This window comes from Sus scrofa, chromosome 9 (assembly GCF_000003025.6).
Source record: "Sus scrofa isolate TJ Tabasco breed Duroc chromosome 9, Sscrofa11.1, whole genome shotgun sequence".
NCBI classification, from domain to species: Eukaryota; Metazoa; Chordata; class Mammalia; order Artiodactyla; family Suidae; genus Sus; species Sus scrofa.
Window position 1 is genome coordinate 5,445,131 of NC_010451.4, and position 21,442 is coordinate 5,466,572.

The 21,442-nt window shown below is 42.0% G+C and overlaps 2 protein-coding genes across 2 annotated transcripts; both read left to right on the plus strand.

Annotated features, from left to right (window-relative positions):
* On the plus strand, positions 4,737-7,904 carry LOC100738083 (olfactory receptor 51I2-like). The gene has a single exon (XM_003482548.3). It carries the CDS (start codon positions 5,251-5,253, stop codon positions 6,214-6,216), a length of 966 nt encoding a protein of 321 aa, XP_003482596.3. The 5' UTR covers positions 4,737-5,250; the 3' UTR covers positions 6,217-7,904.
* Positions 12,786-15,504, plus strand: LOC100737488 (olfactory receptor 51I2-like). Its single transcript, XM_003482539.2, is given in 2 exon segments — positions 12,786-14,925; positions 14,928-15,504. Coding segments are annotated over 2 exon segments (1,053 nt in total). The 5' UTR covers positions 12,786-14,276; the 3' UTR covers positions 15,332-15,504.

Here is a 21,442-nt window from a genome sequence, read left to right on the forward strand (position 1 = left end):
CGTGCCTTGGGCTGGGTAGTCTCTCTGGCAGGGTGTGGTTGTAGGAGTGGAAGCAAGTGAGAGAGCGGACATGTTGGGCAATAATCTTAGAAAGGGCACACTTGGCGGCCTTGGCTTCTCATGAGAAATTAGGTGCAATAACAAAGCAGCTGCTGAGAGTAAGACGGAAGTTTGGATAGAGCTTGAGGAGAATGGTGACAATTTAAAAACGGAGAGGAGGAGCTCCCGCTGTGGCTCAATGGGATCTGCAGTGTCTTGGGAGCTCTGGGACGCGGGTTGGATCCCGGCCAGCACAGTGGGTTGAAGATCCAGGCATTACCGCAGTGGAGGCTTAGGTCACAACTGCAGCTCAGATCTGATCTCCGGCCAGGGAGCTCCATGGGCCATGGGATGGCCAAAAATAAAAAAATAAATCAATAAAGACTGAAAGGAAAATTATGGAGAACTTCAAAAATCATTACTTTTCTGAAGTTTACTAATCACCTCCAGAAGGGAAAAGTAGGCAGGCTGGGCCCCGTTCAGCCGGGAGAGAGCAGCCAAAATCAAAGAGAAGAAAAGTCAGGTGTGTTCATAGAAAACAGCTCCAGGTAAATGACTGTAGTCCCAGTTGACTTAGGAAACTGCTGAATGTGGAGTAGAGCTACCGGAGTAGAGCTCTCAACAAAGTGAGAAAGAAGGGACACGGACTTTTATGTGATAAGAAACTGAGCCAGAAGTGGAGAAGCATTTTAACCCAGTTCTGAATGGCTCTGCAGAACCATTCTGAACCTGCTGGATTCAGGTTAGGAGTGTTGGCAGAACCTGTGCCAGCCACAGTCTGGAACTGCAAGCCTAGAGTCCTGGAGTCTGTCCCAGAATGAAGGCTAAGAGTTGTTTTGTGCTTTTTAAAAATTTTTATCGGAGTGTAGTCAACCCAAAATACTGTGTTAGTTCCAGAAAATCAAACAAGCCGTGTATATATGGCTACATATACCATTTTATATAGCTGTTCCTTTTCAGATTCCCCTCCCACAAAGGCCACCACTAGGCAACCACCACAAAATATTGGGTAGATTTCCCTGTGCTGTATTATACAGCAGGTCGCTGTTGGCCATCTGGTCCATATACAGTAGTGTGCAGATGCTACTCACAACCTTCTAATCTATCCCTACCTCCCCACCATACTTCCCTTTGGTAACCTTAAGTTTTATTTTGAAATTTTGGGGTCTGTTTATGTTTTGCAAATAAATACCTTTATATCATTTTTATTATCCCACAAAGAAGTGATATAATATGATATTTGTCTTTCTCTGCCTGACTTAACTTCACTTAGTATAATCTCTCGGTGTACGCATGTTGCTGCATATGACATTATTTTGTTCTGTCTAATGCCTGAGTAATATTCCATATGTACCACATCTTCTTTATCTATTCCTCTGTTTATAGATATTTATGTCGCTTCCAAGTCTTGGCTATTGTAAATAGTGCTGCAATGCACACTGGAATGCATGTGTCTTTTTGAATTAATGTTTTCTCAAGATATATGCCCAGGAATGGGATTGCTAGGCCAAATGGCAGTTCTATATTTAGTTTTTTTAAGGAACCTCTATACTGCTCTCCATTGTAATTTACCAATTTGCATTTTCACCAATACTGTAGGGGGGTTCCCTTTTCTATACACCCTTTCCAGCATTTATTGTTGTGGACTTTTTGATGATAACCCTTTTTGCCAGAGTCAGATGATACTTCATTATACTTTTGACTTGCATTTCTCTAATAATTAATGATGCTGAGAATATTTTCATGTGCATTTTGATCATATGTCAGCTTTGTTTGGATAAATTTCTATTTATACCTTCTGCCCATTTTTTGATTGAGTTGTTTCTTTTTTTGATATAGAGTTGCATGATATGTTTATATATTTTGGAGATTAATCCCTTGTAAATTGCCTCATTAGCAAAAATTTTCTCCCATTACTTGGGTTGTCTTTCCATTTTTTAAATAATTTCCTTTGCTATGCAAAGCTTTTAAGTTTAATTAGATATCATTTGTTTATTTTTGTTTCTATTTTTGTTACTCTAGGAGGTTGATCCAAAAATGTACTGCTGCAATTTATGTCACAAAGGGTTCTTCCTGCTTTCTTCTAAGAGTTTTATAGTATCTGGTCTTACATTTAGGTCTTTAATCCATTTTGAGTTCATTTATGTGTTTGGTGTTAGAGAGTGTTCTAATTTCATTCTTTTACATGTAGTATCCAGTTTTCCCAGCACCACTTATTGAATAGACTTTGCTTTCTCCATTGTATATTCTTGCCTCCTTTGTTGTAGATTAATTGACCATAGGTGCATGGATTTATTTCTGGGCTTTCTATCCTGCTCCTCTGATCTGTATTTCTGTTTTTATGCCACTATCTTACTGTTTTGATCACTGTAGCTTTTTAGTATAGTCTGAAATCAGGAAGCCTGAATTCTCCAGTTCTATTTTTCTTCCTTAAAATTGCTTTGGTTATTCAGGGTCATTTGTGTTTCCATACAAAATTTTTTTAATTGTTCTTTGAAAAAATGCCATTGATAATTTGATAGGAATTGCATTGACTCCATAGATTGCTTTGGGTAGTAGAGTCATTTTGACAATATTGATTTTTCGAATCCAGTAACATGGTATATCTTTCCATCTGTTTGTGTCTTCAGTCTCTTTCATCAGCATCTTATAGTTTTTCGAGTACAGGTCTTTTGCTTTCTCTGGTAGGTTTGTTCCTAGGTATTTTATTTTCTTTGATGTGATAGCAAGTATGATTTCTTACTTTCTCTTTCTGATCTTTTGTTACAGTGTATAGGAATGCAAGAGATTTCTGGTATTAATTTTGTATCCTGTAGTATTAATGAATTTATTAATGAGCTCTAGTAGTTTTCTGGTAGCATTTTTAGGATTTTCTATGTAGAATCATGTCATCTGCAAACAGTGAATGGTTTTACTCTTTTCCAATTTGGATTCCTTTTATTTCTTTTTCTTCTCTAATCACTGTGGCTAGTACTTCCAAAACTATTTTGAATGAAAGTGATAAGAGTGGACATCTTTGTCTTGTTTCTGATCTTAGCAGAAATGCTTTTCTCTTTCACCACTGAGGATGCTATCTCTGGATTTTTCATATTGACCTTTATTATGTTGAGGTAGTTTCCTTCTAAGCCAAGTTTCAAAAGAGTTGTTTTTTTTTTTTCATAAAAGTGTGTTGAAATTTTCTCAAAAGATTTTTCTGCATCTATTGAGATGACCATATGGTTTTTGAGAGCTGAGATATTAGAACAGGGTCTGTGGGCCTTTCAGAAGTCTCCCCTCTCTCCACTTCCTATAGGAAGCCTTTCTTGATTCCCCCTGACTGGATTAAGCCAATACTACTAGGCTCCCAATACATTACTCCATATCCCCACCCTTTACTAAAAACTGGGTGCTCCTGCTGGACTCATCCTGGGGTCTGTCCAAGAAGAGGCTTGCTTCATGAATATTGTCTTAAAGTGATTTCAAATGCAAATAGGCTGTTGAAGCTGATAGTCTTTGAAGATAATTTAAACCTTGGATGTTGTAGAATCTATGACTCTCTTTCCTTTCCTCCCTTATTGTTTAATTCCTCCAACCACTTCCTCATGGCAAAAGCTAGACTTAACTTGTGCATTCCCTAGGGACCTGAGCAGAGTGACACATCTGTGGCTCAAGCCTGGCCTTCCCTGGAGATAGGCACTGCAGTTAAATCATACCCATGCAGTGGAATAACGCTTAATCCCTGTGCTGCTTAGACATTCTGGGTTCTTGCAGCATGTGGAGTGGCAGACCAGCCAAGGACAACAGCCAGGGTGAGTCACCCGGGCCCTCAGCACACCCTCTACTCCACCTCCCAGATGACTGACTGCCATCACCTCATCCTCAGATGTAGATATCAGTGGAAAAGTTATGGAAATAATGCAGAAAAAAAAGAGAAATAACCAGTCTTGGACCATAGAAGACAGTAGTGCCATCTTGAGAAAAGGGTCTGAAGGAGACTGCCGTCCTGAGGGTCAGGGAGTTTACAGCTCAGAGAAGAACCCCAATCCTAACCACATTTCCAGGAAGTGGTGTCCCTCATAGTCTCTCAAGAGAGGGGACAGATGAGAGGATATGTCAAGCTCTTCTCTCATTTGGCATTCATTTTCCTTTTTCACAATTGACCTGAATTTTATGCCCTAAGAGCAAAAAACTAATTTGATTCTTTTTTAAATATCTTTATTTAGAAAAAATTTATACATAATGTTTCTCTCTCTTGAATAATTCCTTATCTCAAAGAGTATTTTTACATATCTTTAATGTGTTTTATCCCTTTTAAATTTTTATGAAACATGTTTCACAAGTTCAGTGCTAGAACTTCTCTGTTGGTTATTCATTTTTGAATGGAGTGAGTTCCATCGGATTTTGATATTTGCTCAGAAATAGTGTCAGAGAGGGATGGAGGATGCCAGAACTGACACTGTCGGCAACTTTAATTCACTATATTTCCTTTAAAAACTTATGCCAAAATATGCACAATCTTCTGCTTCACAAGCACAATGCTTGTCACCACCTCCTAAAAGGGGGGGGAAAGTCATTCCTACCTTCAGATTGAGTCAGTTATGTTGGCTAGATATGGCATATCATTAAACTCTAGGGTTTGCACGAAATCCCCTTTTAGCTCTCAGATTTATTTTTGGTGGATTTTGAATCTTTAATAAAAGACATTTGTGTAGCTGTTTTCCTTACATTCCTTTACTGATCTACCTTTAAAGAGTTCTTTTATTTGCTTATTTACTTGTTTATTTTTTGTACTGAGATTTAAAGGAAAATCCAAGAAAGATGATGATAAAAACCCATGCTGTCAGCCCTTTAGCCTTCCACAGTATGTTTGCAACTTATGTCCATGAGAATAGTTCTTCCTGTTTAAAATAGAGTGTTTTCTAAATTAGACTCTTTATAGTCATCTCACATATTTTTAAAGAAAATACTTTCTCCACTAGGTGAATTGATCAATGTTTCACATTATGAGATAATACTTCTGTAGCCAACAGGTTTAAATTATTCTTATTTTCTAATTTGGTTTTAGATGGAGTACATTTTTCAGTCTCCTTCACATTTCATAGTTGCTATTGCGTGTGACTCCATGTCAACCAATATCATAGCTGGTGTTTTTACAATAACTGTGTCTTGTCTTCTAATTTTCTGGCCAGACTGAAGAAGTCACATCTTTCTGGAAGAGTTATCTGTCCCCAAATGATGCTCTCTTCCCAGTCCTTATCCAATACCTCCTTCTTCCAGCCACCTGCTTTCCTGTTGATGGGCATCCCAGGGATGGAGGCCGTCCATGGCTGGATCTCCATCCCCTTCTCCTCCATGTACACCGTGGCCCTCACTGGAAACGGCCTGATCCTCTTGGCCGTCAGGAGGACCCCCAGCCTGCACCAGCCCATGTACTACTTCCTGTCCATGCTGGCCCTCACCGATGTGGGCCTCACCTTGTCCACCATGCCCACCACCCTGGCTGTGCTCTGGTTCGACCACCGGCTCATCGGCTTCAATGCCTGCCTGGTGCAGATGTTCTTCCTCCACTCCTTCTCTGTGGTGGAGTCCTCGGTGCTCCTGGCCATGTCGTTTGACCGCGTTGTGGCCATCTCCAACCCCCTGCGCTATGCAGCTGTCCTCACAGACAACGTCATCATCAGGATTGGGCTGGCCATTGTGGCTCGAGCCACTGTGTCCCTCTTCCCAGTGCCCTTCTTACTGAAGCGATTGAACTTTTGCCCTGGCAAGATCCTCCTGTCCCACTCGTTCTGTTTCCATGCAGATGTCATGAAACGGGCCTGTGCTGACATTACGGTCAACATCCTTTATGGGCTCTATGTAGTTCTGTCCACGGTGGGTGTAGACTCCTTGCTTATCATGCTGTCCTACACGCTCATCCTGCACACGGTCATGGGGCTGGCCTCTCCCAGGGAGCGCACCCGGGCCCTCAACACCTGTGTCTCTCATATCCTGGCTGTTCTGGTCTTCTACATCCCAGTCATAGGTGTGTCCATGATCCACCGTTTTGGGAGGCACCTGCCCCATGTGGTACATGTTCTCGTTGCCTACATGTACCTGGTGGTGCCCCCTGTGCTCAACCCCATCATCTACAGTGTCAAATCCAAGCCCATCAGGGAAGCCATGCTCAGGGTGCTCAGGGAGAAGAGGCAAGGCTGATGAAACCGAGAAACAACCTCAGAATCTGAGAAAACAAAGACAAATATGCAACTCTGATACCCAGAAAGCCCTTATTCTGAGCCCTGACTCAAATACGTTATCAAGAGAATGACAAGCAAATGCATATCTCAGACTTATGGCTGAAAAACAGTCCTGATTCTTTCCTACACGCATTAACCTCAGCTTTTTTACTTAGTATTTACTTGTGGAAGAATCTGTGGTCATTAGAGGAGATGATATTAAAACGAACCATATGTAGTGTCTTCCCCCCGCTGGAGGATAGAAGCTTCTAAACAAACAGGTGTTTTCAAGTGTAAGGAGGCTGTGAGAGGCTCACAGAAGAGCTGTGGGAACCAGGAAGAGGGCCTGCTGCCTTGTCAGGAGGAAATGAGAAAGGACTCAGCTAAGGAGGAGACGGAAAGTGAGAAGGATTTTTGTCAGGTAGGAAAGCTAGGCAAGGTGAAGGCACATCAAATAAGTAGGAAATAATTTTTAAAATGAAAAAAACTGAGATGTAGAATTTTGTGGTTGCTTGTGGAAAAGCGAATAGTCAAGAAGGCTCTGTACAATGTGTGTGTGTGTGTGTCAGAGGGAGAACAACAGGAGATGAGCTTGAAATGATGGGTGGTGGTAAGACTTCTCCAGGCCTTTCAGATCTTCCTGAAACATTTTGCCTTCATTCCTTGTTTAGAAGTCAGCCCTGGAAAGAGGTTGCAAAGGCTTAACTGTGTATTACAAATTAGAAGGTGAAAATAGAGGGAAAAAGCATGCAAAGAAAGCGTTTAGGAGGTTGCTGTAACAGTCAAGAAAAGAGAGAATGAGAGCTAAAACTTAAGCCAGTAATGGAAAAAAGTAGATTTTTTTTTTAATTTCATCTCTACATTTCTCTTCTTTGTCTTCTGAAAGTACCTGGAAGCAATGATCCCAGTGGCAGTGAGCAAAGCTAGCATCTATTTTTTGGCTTCTCAATACTATTCACCACTACCAACAACCTAGGATTCTTGTTGCAATGGATAATTGCTAATTTTATGTATCCAGGTGTGAAGTAGGAAAACGTGACAATATGGAATGGTTTAAAGCAATAAAGAACATAAAAACAATAGAACCACGTTTTAACAAATATATACAGAAACTCATTTGGAGAAGCTACTAGGGACCAAATGTGAGTCAATTAGAACATTAAAAATAAGTTTGCCAGCAATCCATTACAGCAGATGGAATTCTTTAAGAAAGAGTGAGTCCCTAGTGATATTCAAAATGAAGAGAGAGGGAAAAAAAGAAAACATTTTTATAGAAGAGTGCCATATAATAAATGCAAACATATTGATACATTTGATAGATTTAGAAGATTACCTCTTTTTCAGTTTTTAATGTAACTTTAAAATAACCAACAAATGCATAGAGAGTGGTGGGGAGCAACATTCATACAGTCTCAAAGTACGTTGCACAGCTGCTTCCGAATCGAAAAGGATGAACATGTCTTAGCAAGAAAGAGATTGGCAATAGTACCATAAGCAAGGGATCGAATTTAGCTTAACCAACACAGAGGTAATCTGATTTTATATACCTTCTGATATGAATAGTTAGGATACAAAATCATACATGTAAAATTCCTACCAAAAATGTTCAAGTTAAATTAACCATGAGGAAATAACCAGGAAAGCCCTGATATAGGAAGCAGCACACACATGCACTCACACACACTAGCCTGCAATCTTTTAAAAGTGTAATGTTATAAAAAAAAAAAACTATGTCGGGGGATTTAATCTAAATTAAAAGAGATGAAAGGGACATACAAACCAAATGCTGGCATTAATTAGCCATTATTAGGGCACTAGTGTAATTCAAATGTGTATTATATGTTGATAGTATCATGAGGCTGCATAATTTGCTTGGGTTCGAAGATGATTTTGTGGTTATGCAGGAAAAGTTATTTTTTAGAAGGTGCATGCTTAGTATTTATTAAGAAAGGTTGTGATGTCTACAATTTATTTTCAAATGAGTCAGCCATAAAAATGTGTGTGTGTGTGGTGTGTACGGAGAGAGAGGGAGAGACAGAGCCAGAGAGAAAGAGAGAGAGAAACAGTATAGAAAAATGTTATCAATCTAGGTGACTGGAATAATTATAATAGTCTTTCAACTTTTCCATTCATTTTAAGCTTATAAAGATGAAAAAGTGTGGGAGTTCCCGTCATGGCTCAGTGGTTAGTGAATCCGACTAGGAACCATGAGGTTTCGGGTTCGATCCCTGGCCTCGCTCAGTGGGTCAGGGATCCGGCGTTGCTGTGGGCTGTGGTATAGGTCACAGACTGGCAGCTTCAGCTCTGATTGGACCTCTAGCCTGGGAACCTCCATATACCACGGGTGTGGCCCTGGAAGTAGGCCAAAAAAAAAAAAATATATATATATATATATATGAAAAAGTGTTAGTGGGTATATCAAAAAAAAATAGAGAAAAAGAAACAGAGACAAAGAGATAGAGACAGAGACATCCTTATGCGTAGGGTCTCGTAATTCAAGAGAGATAAGACATTCTCTTGGATAATTATTGAGTGCTGGCGAGATCCTAAGACTGAGCCTGGGTGATCTGATCTATTGGTGATAAGAATACAGAATTAGAATGCAGAGAAAACAAAACAATTATACTTCCTATTGACTGGAATTGGGACTTTGCCCACTCCCACCCCAAGCAGAATCAGAGGTTTCCACCCTGTGCTCTGAGCACCCTGTGCTCTACTATTTTAACTGTAGTAGTTAACACATTATATTGTAATTATAAATGTCGATGAAAGCTTACTATGCAATACATAATATTTTAATGGATGAATGAAGATAGTGAGAGAATGTAGCACAGGGCGGGGTCTCACATACCCCTCCCCCAGATTAGCTCCAAATTTAGGTGCAGAGGGATGGCCCTGCAGCTCCACCGCCCTGGGTAGTGGACTTCTCAGCTTGCCTTATTGCTGCAGGACTCCACTGCTCCTTAACTGGAACTCATGTCCTCCCAAGAGGCAATGAAAGATCATGTCCTCTGTGTCCTGCTCCTTGATCTCTCTTCTGCTCCCTCTGCAGATTGTAAACACCTGTCTTAGAGCACGTATCCCTTGCTGTGGAAACCATCCTTTGCAACACGGAAACCTGACTCACATTGAATGCCTTTGTTATCTGAAAAAGGAATGGCCCAGAGCTGGTTTCAGGAATATTTTTCAATAAACCTATGTATGAATCATACGTCCTAAATAAACACCCTGAAGTTTGTTCGTTTATGTATTGAACAACTACCTGCTAAGTTTACATCACATCCCAAGCAAATGAGAGCTGAGATACAGCTCCTCACAGAGTGGATCAAACGGATCAAAATACTTCGCTCTGTTAGAAGCAAAGGGATTCCCTGGGGATGGAGTAAGATAGCAAGGACCATTTCGAGGTTGGAAGACATGCTGCATCTCTAAAAGGACAAATCCAGAGATAGGGATGCTCTCCCAGGAGACACGTCTACCCCTATTCCTCTCTCTCTCTTAGGGCCCTTTCTTCCCCATCTGTCTCCTCAGGTAGCTTGATATGTTTATGCTGTGGAACATAAAGGGGCTTTCACAATGTCACACGAGAAATAGACACAGGAAGTGGGGCTGCTTAACTTGTGAAACCAACCCTGGGGATGGAGGACAGAGAGGACGGAAATAGACATAACCAAGCCTGGGCGTCTGAAGGGTTGGAGGGGCCGGAAGGTGTTCTGTATGACCCAGATAATAGACCTTATCTCACTGAAAGGCAGAGTACAGAAAAGACTGACACGCCCAGTAAAATTTACTACCGATTGGTAGAGCAGATGAGCCTGGAGAGGGTGATGCTTCTAGACCCCTCCTCCATAACTCAGTTGCTGAACTATCCCGTGTGCCTCATCATTTTCCACCCAAACACACAAATCCTGCACATTTTCCATTGCCCAGGAAAAACTAAGCAGAGAATACCCTCTGTGGCTTCTGGCCTAGATGTCCCTGGGGAGCAGCAGTCACCAAGGCACCCGCCGGTGGTATTTAGTAATAGGTGAGCTTCAGAGTCTTTCAGGTCTCCTGCAGAAGAATGTGGAGCAGTAGAGAAGGCTGCAACAACAAGCTGAGTGAGTAACTCGGGGCCCAGATACAACCCTTTCTACACTCTTTAGAAGGACAAGGGCCTGGTGAGTGAGTCTCAGATTCCCTCTCTGTCAGCTGCTATCATGTGGAGGAGACAGTGGGTTGGAGGATAAGCAGGTGTCAAAAGCAGGAAGCAAACCAAGGAGGCCTAGACTTCCATAAATGGCAGGTCTGTTGTACCCCCAGATAAGGGAGAGGACATGAAGGAGGCTACTTCCCAAAGTCCCAAAGCAAAGATTTCCCCATTCAGATAATTCATTATCAGTGAGCCAGACTCAGTGTCCAAGCAGATTAATGCCCTTTTGTTTCTCTAATTAGGGCATCAGTATAAAGGTATCTTAAAACCCCATCCTGGAGAGCATCCTGTGGGTGATTTGATTGTTTGCTTGATGTCTCAACTCTCACTATGAGGTTGTCCTTCATGTTTTTCTGAGTTAAGAAGAGCCTTTTAGAAAAGCACTTGACTTGTATATTGCAAAACTATTACACCATAGCATCAGACAGTGCTTCCACCAAGTCACAAAATTACCAGATTTTTTTTTCTTTTTGTAGAAAACACAAAGAAAAGAAAAGCACTTGGCTTTCAGGGGAAGTAAAGAAATCATGCTGGATTCAGTCTTTTGTTTCTAGGCAATGTGACTTTCCCAGATAAGTTAACAGATCCTGGAGACCTAAAATGAAAAGAAATGAATGCCTCAGGGGAGAGCTATAATTTACAATATCACTTGCCCTTCAGTGTCCTTGAGATAATAATAGAAGACCAAACCTGGTCTGATTCCAGGTTAAAGTGATTTACTGTAAAACTTCTGGACTTCATGGGAAGCAAGAAACATGTCAATCCAATTTGGCTACTAAAATAGGAACAGAAAAAAAGAACTATCCTTTCACTACACAGAATTCCTTTCCAATGTCAGACTCCTCATTACACTGTAATATTTACAAAAGAGATTGAAAGATCCTTATCTGGATGCAAGGGAGAAATTGGTTTGATTGTACGAGATTGCCCATAATTTTGGCAGTTTGTCTTAAATGACATCCTATAATTTTATCCCCTTGAGCTCTAAGTTTCCTATAATATTCAGCCTAAATTACTGTTTGGATCCTTCTACCACAGCCAAAGGCAATAAATCACCTCAATACCCAGAGTTGCATGGGATCTACATATCGCTGGGGACAAAAGCAAATTCTGAGATAACATATGGAGGATTTGTGAATAACTCAATAATAGATCAATGCAGGATGAAAGAAAGAGAACTGTGACATGAATCCCAGGTAAAATTAATTCTCAGATTCCTGCAAATTAAATGGAGGCCTCAGAGTTCCCACTGTGGCTCCGCAGAAACAAACCCAACTAATATCCATGAGGATGAAGGTTCAATCCCTAGCCCCGCTCAGTGGGTTAAGGATCCAGCTTCAGCATTTGCATGAGCTGTGGCATAGGTTGCAGATGCTGCTCCTCGGATCTGGCATTGCCGTAGCTGTGGTGTAGGCCAGCAGCCGCAGCTCCAATTTGACCCCTAGCCTGGGAACTTCTGTATGCTGCAGGTGTGGCCCTAAAAAAAATTTTGATTAAAAAATAAATAAATGGAGAACCTTCACATTCTATTTTGATTTATGCTATAAATGACCAAGAGTATTTCCTGAGTTGATCCTAAGTAAATCCAAATAAAAATGGATAATAATAAGTATTAACTCTGTTACTCTAAAGGAGCCACTGGTCTTTATGATACACAAAATATATAGTTTAAGCTGTGAACATATGCACCTAGGAGGCACTATTTAGGGTTCCGGTGGAGGGGAATGGATAACAAAATTAAGGTCTTTCCATTCAGTTATTCATTTTCTTGTTCGTTCATTGATTATCCCTGACCAAAAAAAAAAAAGCAAATTTATGAAATCATCAAAATCAGAACAATGCGATTGAATAAGGTTTCTGAAGAAATGGGTCTTGGATTAGTGAAAAGAAAAGCAGGAGTAAAGAGATTATTAGCAAATAAAAGGCAAATGGCTTTCTAAGAAGGACCCCAAAGGTCACAGCAAGGAGTAAAAAGAATTTTGGAGAAACAGGAAGGGGCTTCATTTGTAGAACATGCCCTTGTCATCACAGGGCATCAAAGAGAAGAAGCTCTTCTTGGAGTTCCCGTCGTGGCGCAGTGGTTAACGAATCCGACTAGGAACCATGAGGTTGCGGGTTCAGTCCCTGCCCTTGCTCAGTGGGTTAACGATCCGGCGTTGCCGTGAGCTGTGGTGTAGGTTGCAGACACGGCTCGGATCCCGCGTTGCTGTGGCTCTGGCGTAGGCCGGTGGCTACAGCTCCGATTCAACCCCTAGCCTGGGAACCTCCATATGCCGCGGGAGCAGCCCAAGAAATAGCAACAATAACAACAACAACAAAAAAAGACAAAAGACAAAAAAAAAAAAAAAAAAGAAGAAGAAGCTCTTCTTAACAATCAGAGCTGTCCAGCCCTGTACTTGACAAATCTTCAGTAGGTAGTACAGCCCGCAGTCAACATAGGCAGTGTAAGATGCTGGAAGTGTGTAAGCCCAGTTGACCTGGACTTGAATTTGGACTCATTCCCGTCATGGCGTAGAGGAACTCTCTAAGCCCCTCCCTCCAGCTTTATTCTTTAACATCATCCCTATTATTGCTGTTCTAATTATTTGTTTAAAAAAGATGCAGTAATACCTTACGTCGTTCTTTTTGAGACTGAGCGTTATTATTTACAAACAAGAAAGTGAGGCGTCTAATATCTGAAACTCTAGAGAGTTTCAACAATTGATGAATTAGTAAATTTATTGGCCCAGCATCAGACACTAAAATTAGTGACAGCACCAGGACAGATCCCACTGAACACGAAAGGAGCTTAAATTTATGTCTTCAGTTCATGCCTTCAGTAGGTGTCTGAGGACATTCAAACTTTGAGAAGAAGACCTTGGGGTCCATGGCCCCTGCAGGTGTGGCCCTCCCAGCTAGGACAGGTGCAGTGCTTAAGCCATTTATAGGGAGGCATACTCAAGGACAGATCATAGATGAGTGTGTGAACGGGCTGAACAAATGTTCAGCTGGCATTGTGAATGTCGGGGATGTCAACCAAACAGAGTGAGGGCGTGATTTCCCTAAAAGCCATGTGTAGCCTGGATTTCAAGGGCATCCAATGACCTTGCCTGATATTCTCTGGGCAACTCATACATGGACCCTAAATACTTGTGTTCTTAGTGACCTTGTGAGAATCAAGGATCCCTTAATTTAGCAAAACCTTCTGAGTTCTTATTTTACTTTTCAACCTAGGAATGTATCATTACTGGGGCTTTAATCGAAAGGCTATTTCCTAATATTTGTACTAAGACCCTCCAAACACAAAAAGATCTCATATTCTGATAGCTGGTTCAGTGGAAAGCTGAAATTTCTCCTTCTGTGATAGGCTTTCAGAATTTCTCCCTTTTCACTTTAACTAAAACATTTCCCTTCTCTATTAGCAAGGTAACTGTGAGAGGGCATGAGATAACTACGTGAAAGCATGTAAAATATCACGAAATGCATTACAATGAGATAAAAATAACTACCAGGACAAAGACTTGGCGAAAATCGTGATGAGGAAGAGGATGATGAGGATGACGAATACGGGGAGAGTGGTTTACGTGTTACACAGTGTTAACAAACTCCACTTTATTTAATGAAGGCACCACATATTTGAGTGTAAGCAGTATAGTATTTGCATTTAGAAGCAGTAAATTCTAAATCTACTTCAGTCATTTATTTATTTTGGCAATCATGGAGAATTTAAACGAGCCCTGACATCCTGCACTTGTTCTGAGGACATATTATCTTATAAATGTACATTCCTAGAACAGTTAGTAATACAAAGTAAAAGGTGAGAAATGGAAAAAAACCTTAATGAAAAAGCCTATACAGCATAAATAAATATGTTCTTGATGACAGGTGCCCAGTCAGTGTCTTTCAGTGTGTCCATATTGAAAAGGTCACATTTTTCTGGAGACTTCAACTGCCTTCCAAGGATGCTGTCTTCCCAGTCCTTCGTCCACATCTCCTTCTTCCAGCCACCTGCTTTCCTGTTGATGGGCATCCCAGGGATGGAGGCCGTCCATGGCTGGATCTCCATCCCCTTCTCCTCCATGTACACCGTGGCCCTCACTGGAAACGGCCTGATCCTCTTGGCCGTCAGGAGGACCCCCAGCCTGCACCAGCCCATGTACTACTTCCTGTCCATGCTGGCCCTCACCGATGTGGGCCTCACCTTGTCCACCATGCCCACCACCCTGGCTGTGCTCTGGTTCGACCACCGGCTCATCGGCTTCAATGCCTGCCTGGTGCAGATGTTCTTCCTCCACTCCTTCTCCGTGGTGGAGTCCTCGGTGCTCCTGGCCATGTCGTTTGACCGCGTTGTGGCCATCTCCAACCCCCTGCGCTATGCAGCTGTCCTCACAAACAATGTCATCATCAGGATTGGGCTGGCCATTGTCGCCCGTGCTACCCTGTCTCTCTTCCCTGTGCCGTTCCTGCTGAAACGACTGAACTTCTGCCCTAACAAGACCCTCTTGTCCCACTCATTCTGTTCCATCCTGATGTGATGAGAAGAGCCTGCGCTGACATCACTATAAACATCCTCTATGGGCTTTATGTGGTACTGTCCACTGGAGGCATCGACTCCCTGCTCATTGTCTTGTCCTACACGCTCATCCTGCACACGGTCATGGGGCTGGCCTCTCCCAGGGAGCGCATCCGGGCCCTCAACACCTGTGTCTCTCATATCCTGGCTGTCTTTGCCTTCTTTATCCCAGGTATCACCATGTCCATGATCCACCGTTTTGGGAGGCACCTGCCCCACATGGTACATGCCCTCGTTGCCTATGTGTACCTGGTGGTGCCCCCTGTGCTCAACCCCATCATCTACAGTGTCAAATCCAAGCCCATCAGGGAGGCCATGCTCAGGGTCCTCAGGGGGGGAGGCCAGAGCTGATGATGCAGGATGCTGCAGGAACAGGGCCCTGAAAAGAAGTTGGTAAACCAGAAATTCAACTCCTGGATAGATTAAGTCCCACCCATACTTTGTTTTGGGCATCTGGGAAGAGTGGCAAAAAATAATCATGAGAAGAGTTCCCATCGTGGCTCAGGAGTAATGAACCAACTAGCATCCATGAGGACATGGGTTCAATCCTTGGTGGGTTAAGGATATGGCATTGCCAAGAGCTGTGGTATAGGTTGCAGACATAGAGACTTGGATCTGGCATTGCTGTGGCTGTGGTGTAGGCTGGCAGCTGCAGATCTGATTCGTCCCCTAGCCTGGGAACTTTCATGTGCCGCAAGTATGGCCCTAAAAAGCCAAAAAAAAAAAAATAGAAAAAAAGAAAAATAATCATGAGAAACTTTCACTTATTTATTCTCTCATTTATTTCACATATATTTTTTCACTGCTAACTTCTTTCAGGTGCTATGCTAGCTACAGTAACACAGAAATGATTTATAAATGATCTTCCCCTTCAAAAATCTCACCTTTGAATACATATAAAAATATAAAATAGGAAAATGGTTAATGCAGTGTAATAAGTGCATTGTTAAAGGTATGTGCAGAATTATGAGTAAGCACAGGAACAAATTATTCACCTCAGCATACTTTGCTTTCTCTACAGTTAAGTGGGAATATTGTAGGGTCTATCTTATAATGTCGTTATGAGGATCAATATGTGGAAAGTAATGTATAACATATGGTAAATGCCAATAAAGCTTTTCTATTCTTGTTATTGTATTAATCACTGATTTATTCATCAGGACCAAATACTTAACCTCAGAGTTCTGAGCCCTCGTAAATGAGCAAGACCTAAATTTGTGCCTTTGAGAAACTTATATCCTCATATTTGAGCATAGAGGAAAAATAGGTAGGCAACTATGATGACATTGATATAGGACAAGCACAGGGGTGTGTAAGGGAAAAAAAAACAGGAAAAATGTCAAGTTTATGTGTTTTCTGGAGGCTCTGTCTGGGCTAGATTCTTTGAAAAATAAAGATATATCATGCAGATGAGAGACTGTGGAGTAGTGGATAAACAGTAGGAAAAGATACTGCAAGTGGAGAAATTGGTAGGTTTCTTTCATGGAAAAAAAATCACGGCGATTAGAGAAGAGACTGAAGTGACAGAGGGAGAGGAGGGAGTAGAAGGCAGGGATCAAGCAAGTAGAACTTCAAAAAACGTATGCAACCACAAGTCTGTTCTCCAATCCCATGAGTTTCTTTTCTGTGGAAAGGTTCATCTGTGCCATATATTAGACTACAGATATAAGTGAATCATATGGTACTTATCTTTCTCTTTCTGACTTATTTCACTCAGTAGGAGAGTCTCTAGTTCCATCCATGCTGCTGCAAATGGCATTATTTCATTCTTTTTTATGGCTGAGTAGTATTCCATTGTGTATATCTACCACATCTTCCTATCCAATCATCTGTTGATGGACATTCGGGTTGTTTCCATGTCTTGGCTATTGTGAATAGAGCTGAAATTGGGGGAGGGAGTGGGATGGATTGGGAACTTGGGGTTAATAGATGCAGACTATTGCTTTTGGAGTGAATTAGCAGTGAGATCCTGCTGTAGCACTGGGAACTATGTCTAGTCACTTATGATGGAACATGATAATGTGAGAAAAAAGAATGTATATTTGCATGTGTAACTGGGTCACCATGCCATACAGTAGGAAAAAAAATAATGTATTGGGGAAATATGCAAAGGGGAGAAGGATCAAGATGGCTGAGGAGTAAGACGTCGTGCTCACCTTCTCTCACAAACACATCAAAAAGCGTAGGCAAAGGGAGATGAATCTGAACCTGAGCACCAGTATAGTGCTGTTTCCATGGGCCACCCCACTCTAAAGGGCAAAAGGGACTTTAAAGTGAGATTTTAAAGGGGTCTTTGTACCTCTGTATAGCACTTACCATCTCCTACTTTATATCCTAGTGATAATGGGTTATCACTAGAATATAAATAATGAATTACCACTCTATTAGCAAGGTTTTTTTTTTTTTTTTTTTTTCCATTTATTCCCTAGAAGTACAAGGCTCAGCAGAGAATTTGTGCCTGGTGAACATTTGCCAAGTGAATTTTCCAAAGACTAAATGCAGACTCACCCCCAGGAGAGAACTCAATAGTCCAGCTCTACTGAAACCCTAACTGAGCCTTCTGTTAAGTTGAAACAGGCTGTGGAGAGATGGAAAGAATATCAGACTGGGGCTGTCAGAAGACTCAGATTCTAGCACTGACCTTGATATTATTTTCCCATCTGCTCTTCTGAAAGATACGTTCTCAAGTTTGAGCATTAGTTTCTGCAATTGAAATATAGGAATAATAATACTTTCTTCATTCCACCACAAGAGAGATAAGATAATAAACTCAGGAAAAGTAATAATAAGGTTTTTGAAATTCAAAATAGATGAGAACACATTTGATTAATCAAATATAGTTCCTAAAGCTTTATTTCCTCTCCAACTTTTTATATTTTGTGATGAAATTTAAGGACAACAGCCCCATGATCTTTGGTCAAAGTCTTGGGGGCTGCCCTTGGACAGAGAAATTAGGGTGAACATAAGAAGAGGAAAGTTGACAAGTTAAATGTCAGAGAGTTTGGAAAATATCTTCTCCCTAAACTGTAAAACTGATAGGACTGTGTATATGACTCTTTAAGCTGAATTCTCCCGGAAGCAAATCTTGAGATAGGACTTAATTGCAAGTGTTTCATTTGAGGGATTGTTCCAGGAAATATTGAGGGGGAAATAAGAAAACCAGTAAGGGTGAGTGATTGAGCATGTTACCTTTGTGAGTAAGTGGGGGTGAAAACCCAGTGGGAAATTTTGAAACATAGTGGAGAATATACTTCAGAGTTATTCCACCTGTAGGCCCGGGAGGTGAGTTAGTTATCCTCCCATTTTTCATTGGCTGGGAGCTGCTCTTGCCGGCTTCCTGTCTGACCCTGCATGATGGATAGCAATCCCCCAGGTAGGGGCTCATTTCAGGACACAAGAGGATGCTGTTGAGGTAGAACTGTGGGTGCTGAAGGTTAGGGCACTCAGGGTGTGTGCCACCCTCTTCACCTTGCACCACGCTGATCCTAGGTCTACACTACATTAACTAGACCTGTCACTGATCCTTCATGATGGTGGTAATTTCAGAAAAAGAAAGAAAAGGAAAAAGGATTTATAACTAAAACTAGAGATGAGCAATCTAGAGGCGTCATTTCTGTGATCGCTCCCAACATAAAATGAATATTCATAATTTCCCTCATTTATCATCCGTGGTAGATGCCACCCTTTCATGATCAGTTTCAGGTTGCTGGACAAAGGCAAGCAACCCAGACCTTTTCCTTAATGAAGAGGCCAAACTTACAAAGTTTCCTTTATAAGCAAGCTTATTTGTGTGGTCTCTAATATTGGCAAGTCAGACATTCTCAGCAGCAGGAACCAGATATGCCCTGGTGAAAGGGTGTCCATTCCAGGGGGCATTCGCTTACCCCATCCCTGCCACTCTGGCCACTCAGCTGGGGGCTCCTTGTGCAGGCCCTGGGAAGAGTGAGAAGAGAAGCTTGCTGAGCACTAGCTGTGTCATCCTGTCACCAAGTTTACCTGGTTGCTCAGTGTTTCCTTTCAAACTGAGACTCTCTGCTGAGCAGTAATTCGAGACATCTTGATGTTCACATTTTATTACCTCCCCATATAGCCTTTCACATGTCTCCCCCAGACTCTTTGGTTTTCAGTCTTCCAGTATTTCTTCTTCTAGGCCTCCTCGCTTCCTTGAGACTGCCTCTGAATAAAGCTGAAGTGAGGCAGCATTACCTGTTTTACTTCAGCCAACACATAGAGCCGCCCAACCATGGATCAGGCCCAGGTTATTGCTCCTCCATCAGCTAGAGGGAGGGAGATTCCCAGAGACCATACATGCAAGCTGAGCAAGAGGCATTGACGTAACAGAGAGAAGTCACAGGAGGTCCAGGTCACCTGTTCATGTAACCCACTTGTGCCTGCGAAACCTGTACCAGTATAATCGATAGTTACTGTCTATACCCTCCCTATGACATGGGTGGGCCTGACAATAGCCATGTAAAATAGGCAATTTTAGTTACCTAGTCCCTTCACTTGATGTCCCATGAGCAGGTGTTTAATCCCTATTAGTTCCAGGAACACCCCAGCACCTGTTTTTCGGAACAAAGACTCTAGTGGAGATATCAGAATCTTAGGAGTAATGCCAGAGAAAAAGAAAAAATATATATATATATATATATATAAACTGGGTCACTTTGCTTACAGCAGAAATTGGCAGAACCTTGTAAATCAACTATAATAAAAATTTGTTTAAATGTTTGAGGACTTTGTCTCCCACTCTGTGATGTGTGTGTATGTCTCACCAGGGCATTCAGAGGACTTACCGCGTCCTGGTCTCCCAACCCTCGGTCCGTGATCTCAGTGTCTATGTCCAAACATAGATACTGATCTAGTCACTAGTTCCGAGTAGTCTCACCCTGTGTTGGCTAACTCTGCCTCTTCCCAGCAAATAGAAAAGTACTCTTTTTAAAGATGAAGTGAACAGTTTGACAGGCCACCAAAGCATGAAAACATGCTGAGATCATGTCTTAGAAAGGGTTAGGATGGATAACCAAAGAGTCTCTATGTTCCAGAGAGCTCTGACGGCTCACATCTCTCATTACATGTTCCCACCCCAGGGGTGACGCTCAGCAGGGAGCAGTTTCTCTGTGACCCAAAGCCCAGTGTCCCTGGAGATGGGCTGCCTTCCCCCCAGCAGCATAAAAGGGTCATATCTTGGCCGCAGAGTCTTCCTAGGCCTCTAAAGGATGTGGTACAACAAAACAGCCAGGGAAATCCTGTTTGGTTTGGTACAATACAGCCAGGGAAAGCTGCTGGGGTGAGTAGCCACGGCTCAGACTCAGACCCTTCTCTACGGCCAGAGTCCTGGAGGGCACCTCTGTCACCCCCGCGTGTCCTCGTCCAAAATAGGAGTCAAAGCAAAATAAATGACAGAAGGCAGAGGTGGCAGAGAAATACGGAGATGGGAGCATTGAGTACCCCCAGTGGTAGCTTCATATTCTGTGGAAGGCGGGGATCAAGCAGAATCTCTTACTGTGGCTTTTGGATTAGATCAGAGGAGGGCTCAGAATTCCCAGAATGGTGCCGGTCTTGGTGATCCAGTGTGGTAATGGTTAAGTGTATCCAATTGGAGTTCCCGTCGTGGCGCAGTGGTTAACGAATCCGACTAGGAGCCATGAGGTTGCGGGTTTGGTCCCTGCCCTTGCTCAGTGGGTTAACGATCCGGCGTTGCCGTGAGCTGTGGTGTAGGTTGCAGACGCGGCTCAGATCCCGCGTTGCTGCGGCTCTGGTGTAGGCCGGTGCCTGCAGCTCCAGTTCAACCTCTAGCCTGGGAACCTCCATATGCCGCGGGAGCGGCCCAAGAAATAGTAAAAAAAAAAAAAAAAAAAAAAAAAAAAAAAAAAAAAGAGTATCCAATTCTCTACTGAGCTTCCATTCTAGAAAAATATAAATATTTGTGCTTGACAACGTAAAGGCATAGTCCACAGATTTCTCTAGAGTTTTTGTTCACTCAACCGTTTATCAAAACCACTGAATTCCTAAGATATACTGTACATGTGCTGAGAGGAGCTTTATCAATATACATTAGAATTGCTGTTCTTGCTCAAGCTGGTTGAGAGGAGAGAGAAAGTAGAAATTACTATATAAATGATTGAATGATTGAATGGGGTTTCTAAGAGACATGAATGGACAGACAGAAGGAAAATATATTTGGACTTAGGGAAGGTTCTGCAGAGAAAATAAAAGGTTAATAACAAGAAAACCTTAGGGGAAGGAGATTTGGGGTGAGGGAACAGAATAAAGTGAGGAGGTGGGAAAGTGAAAAATAACTCTATTTCAGGAACACTGGGTCTTGTAATCGTAGAATGCCAGCATTAGAAAGAGAGGCTAATCTTGTCCAGGTCTCTGATTTTTGCAGAGGAGGAAATTGAGAACCATAAGAAGAAACTGAGGAATTTTTGCAGGTACAATGCGTAACACCAGTGCAGC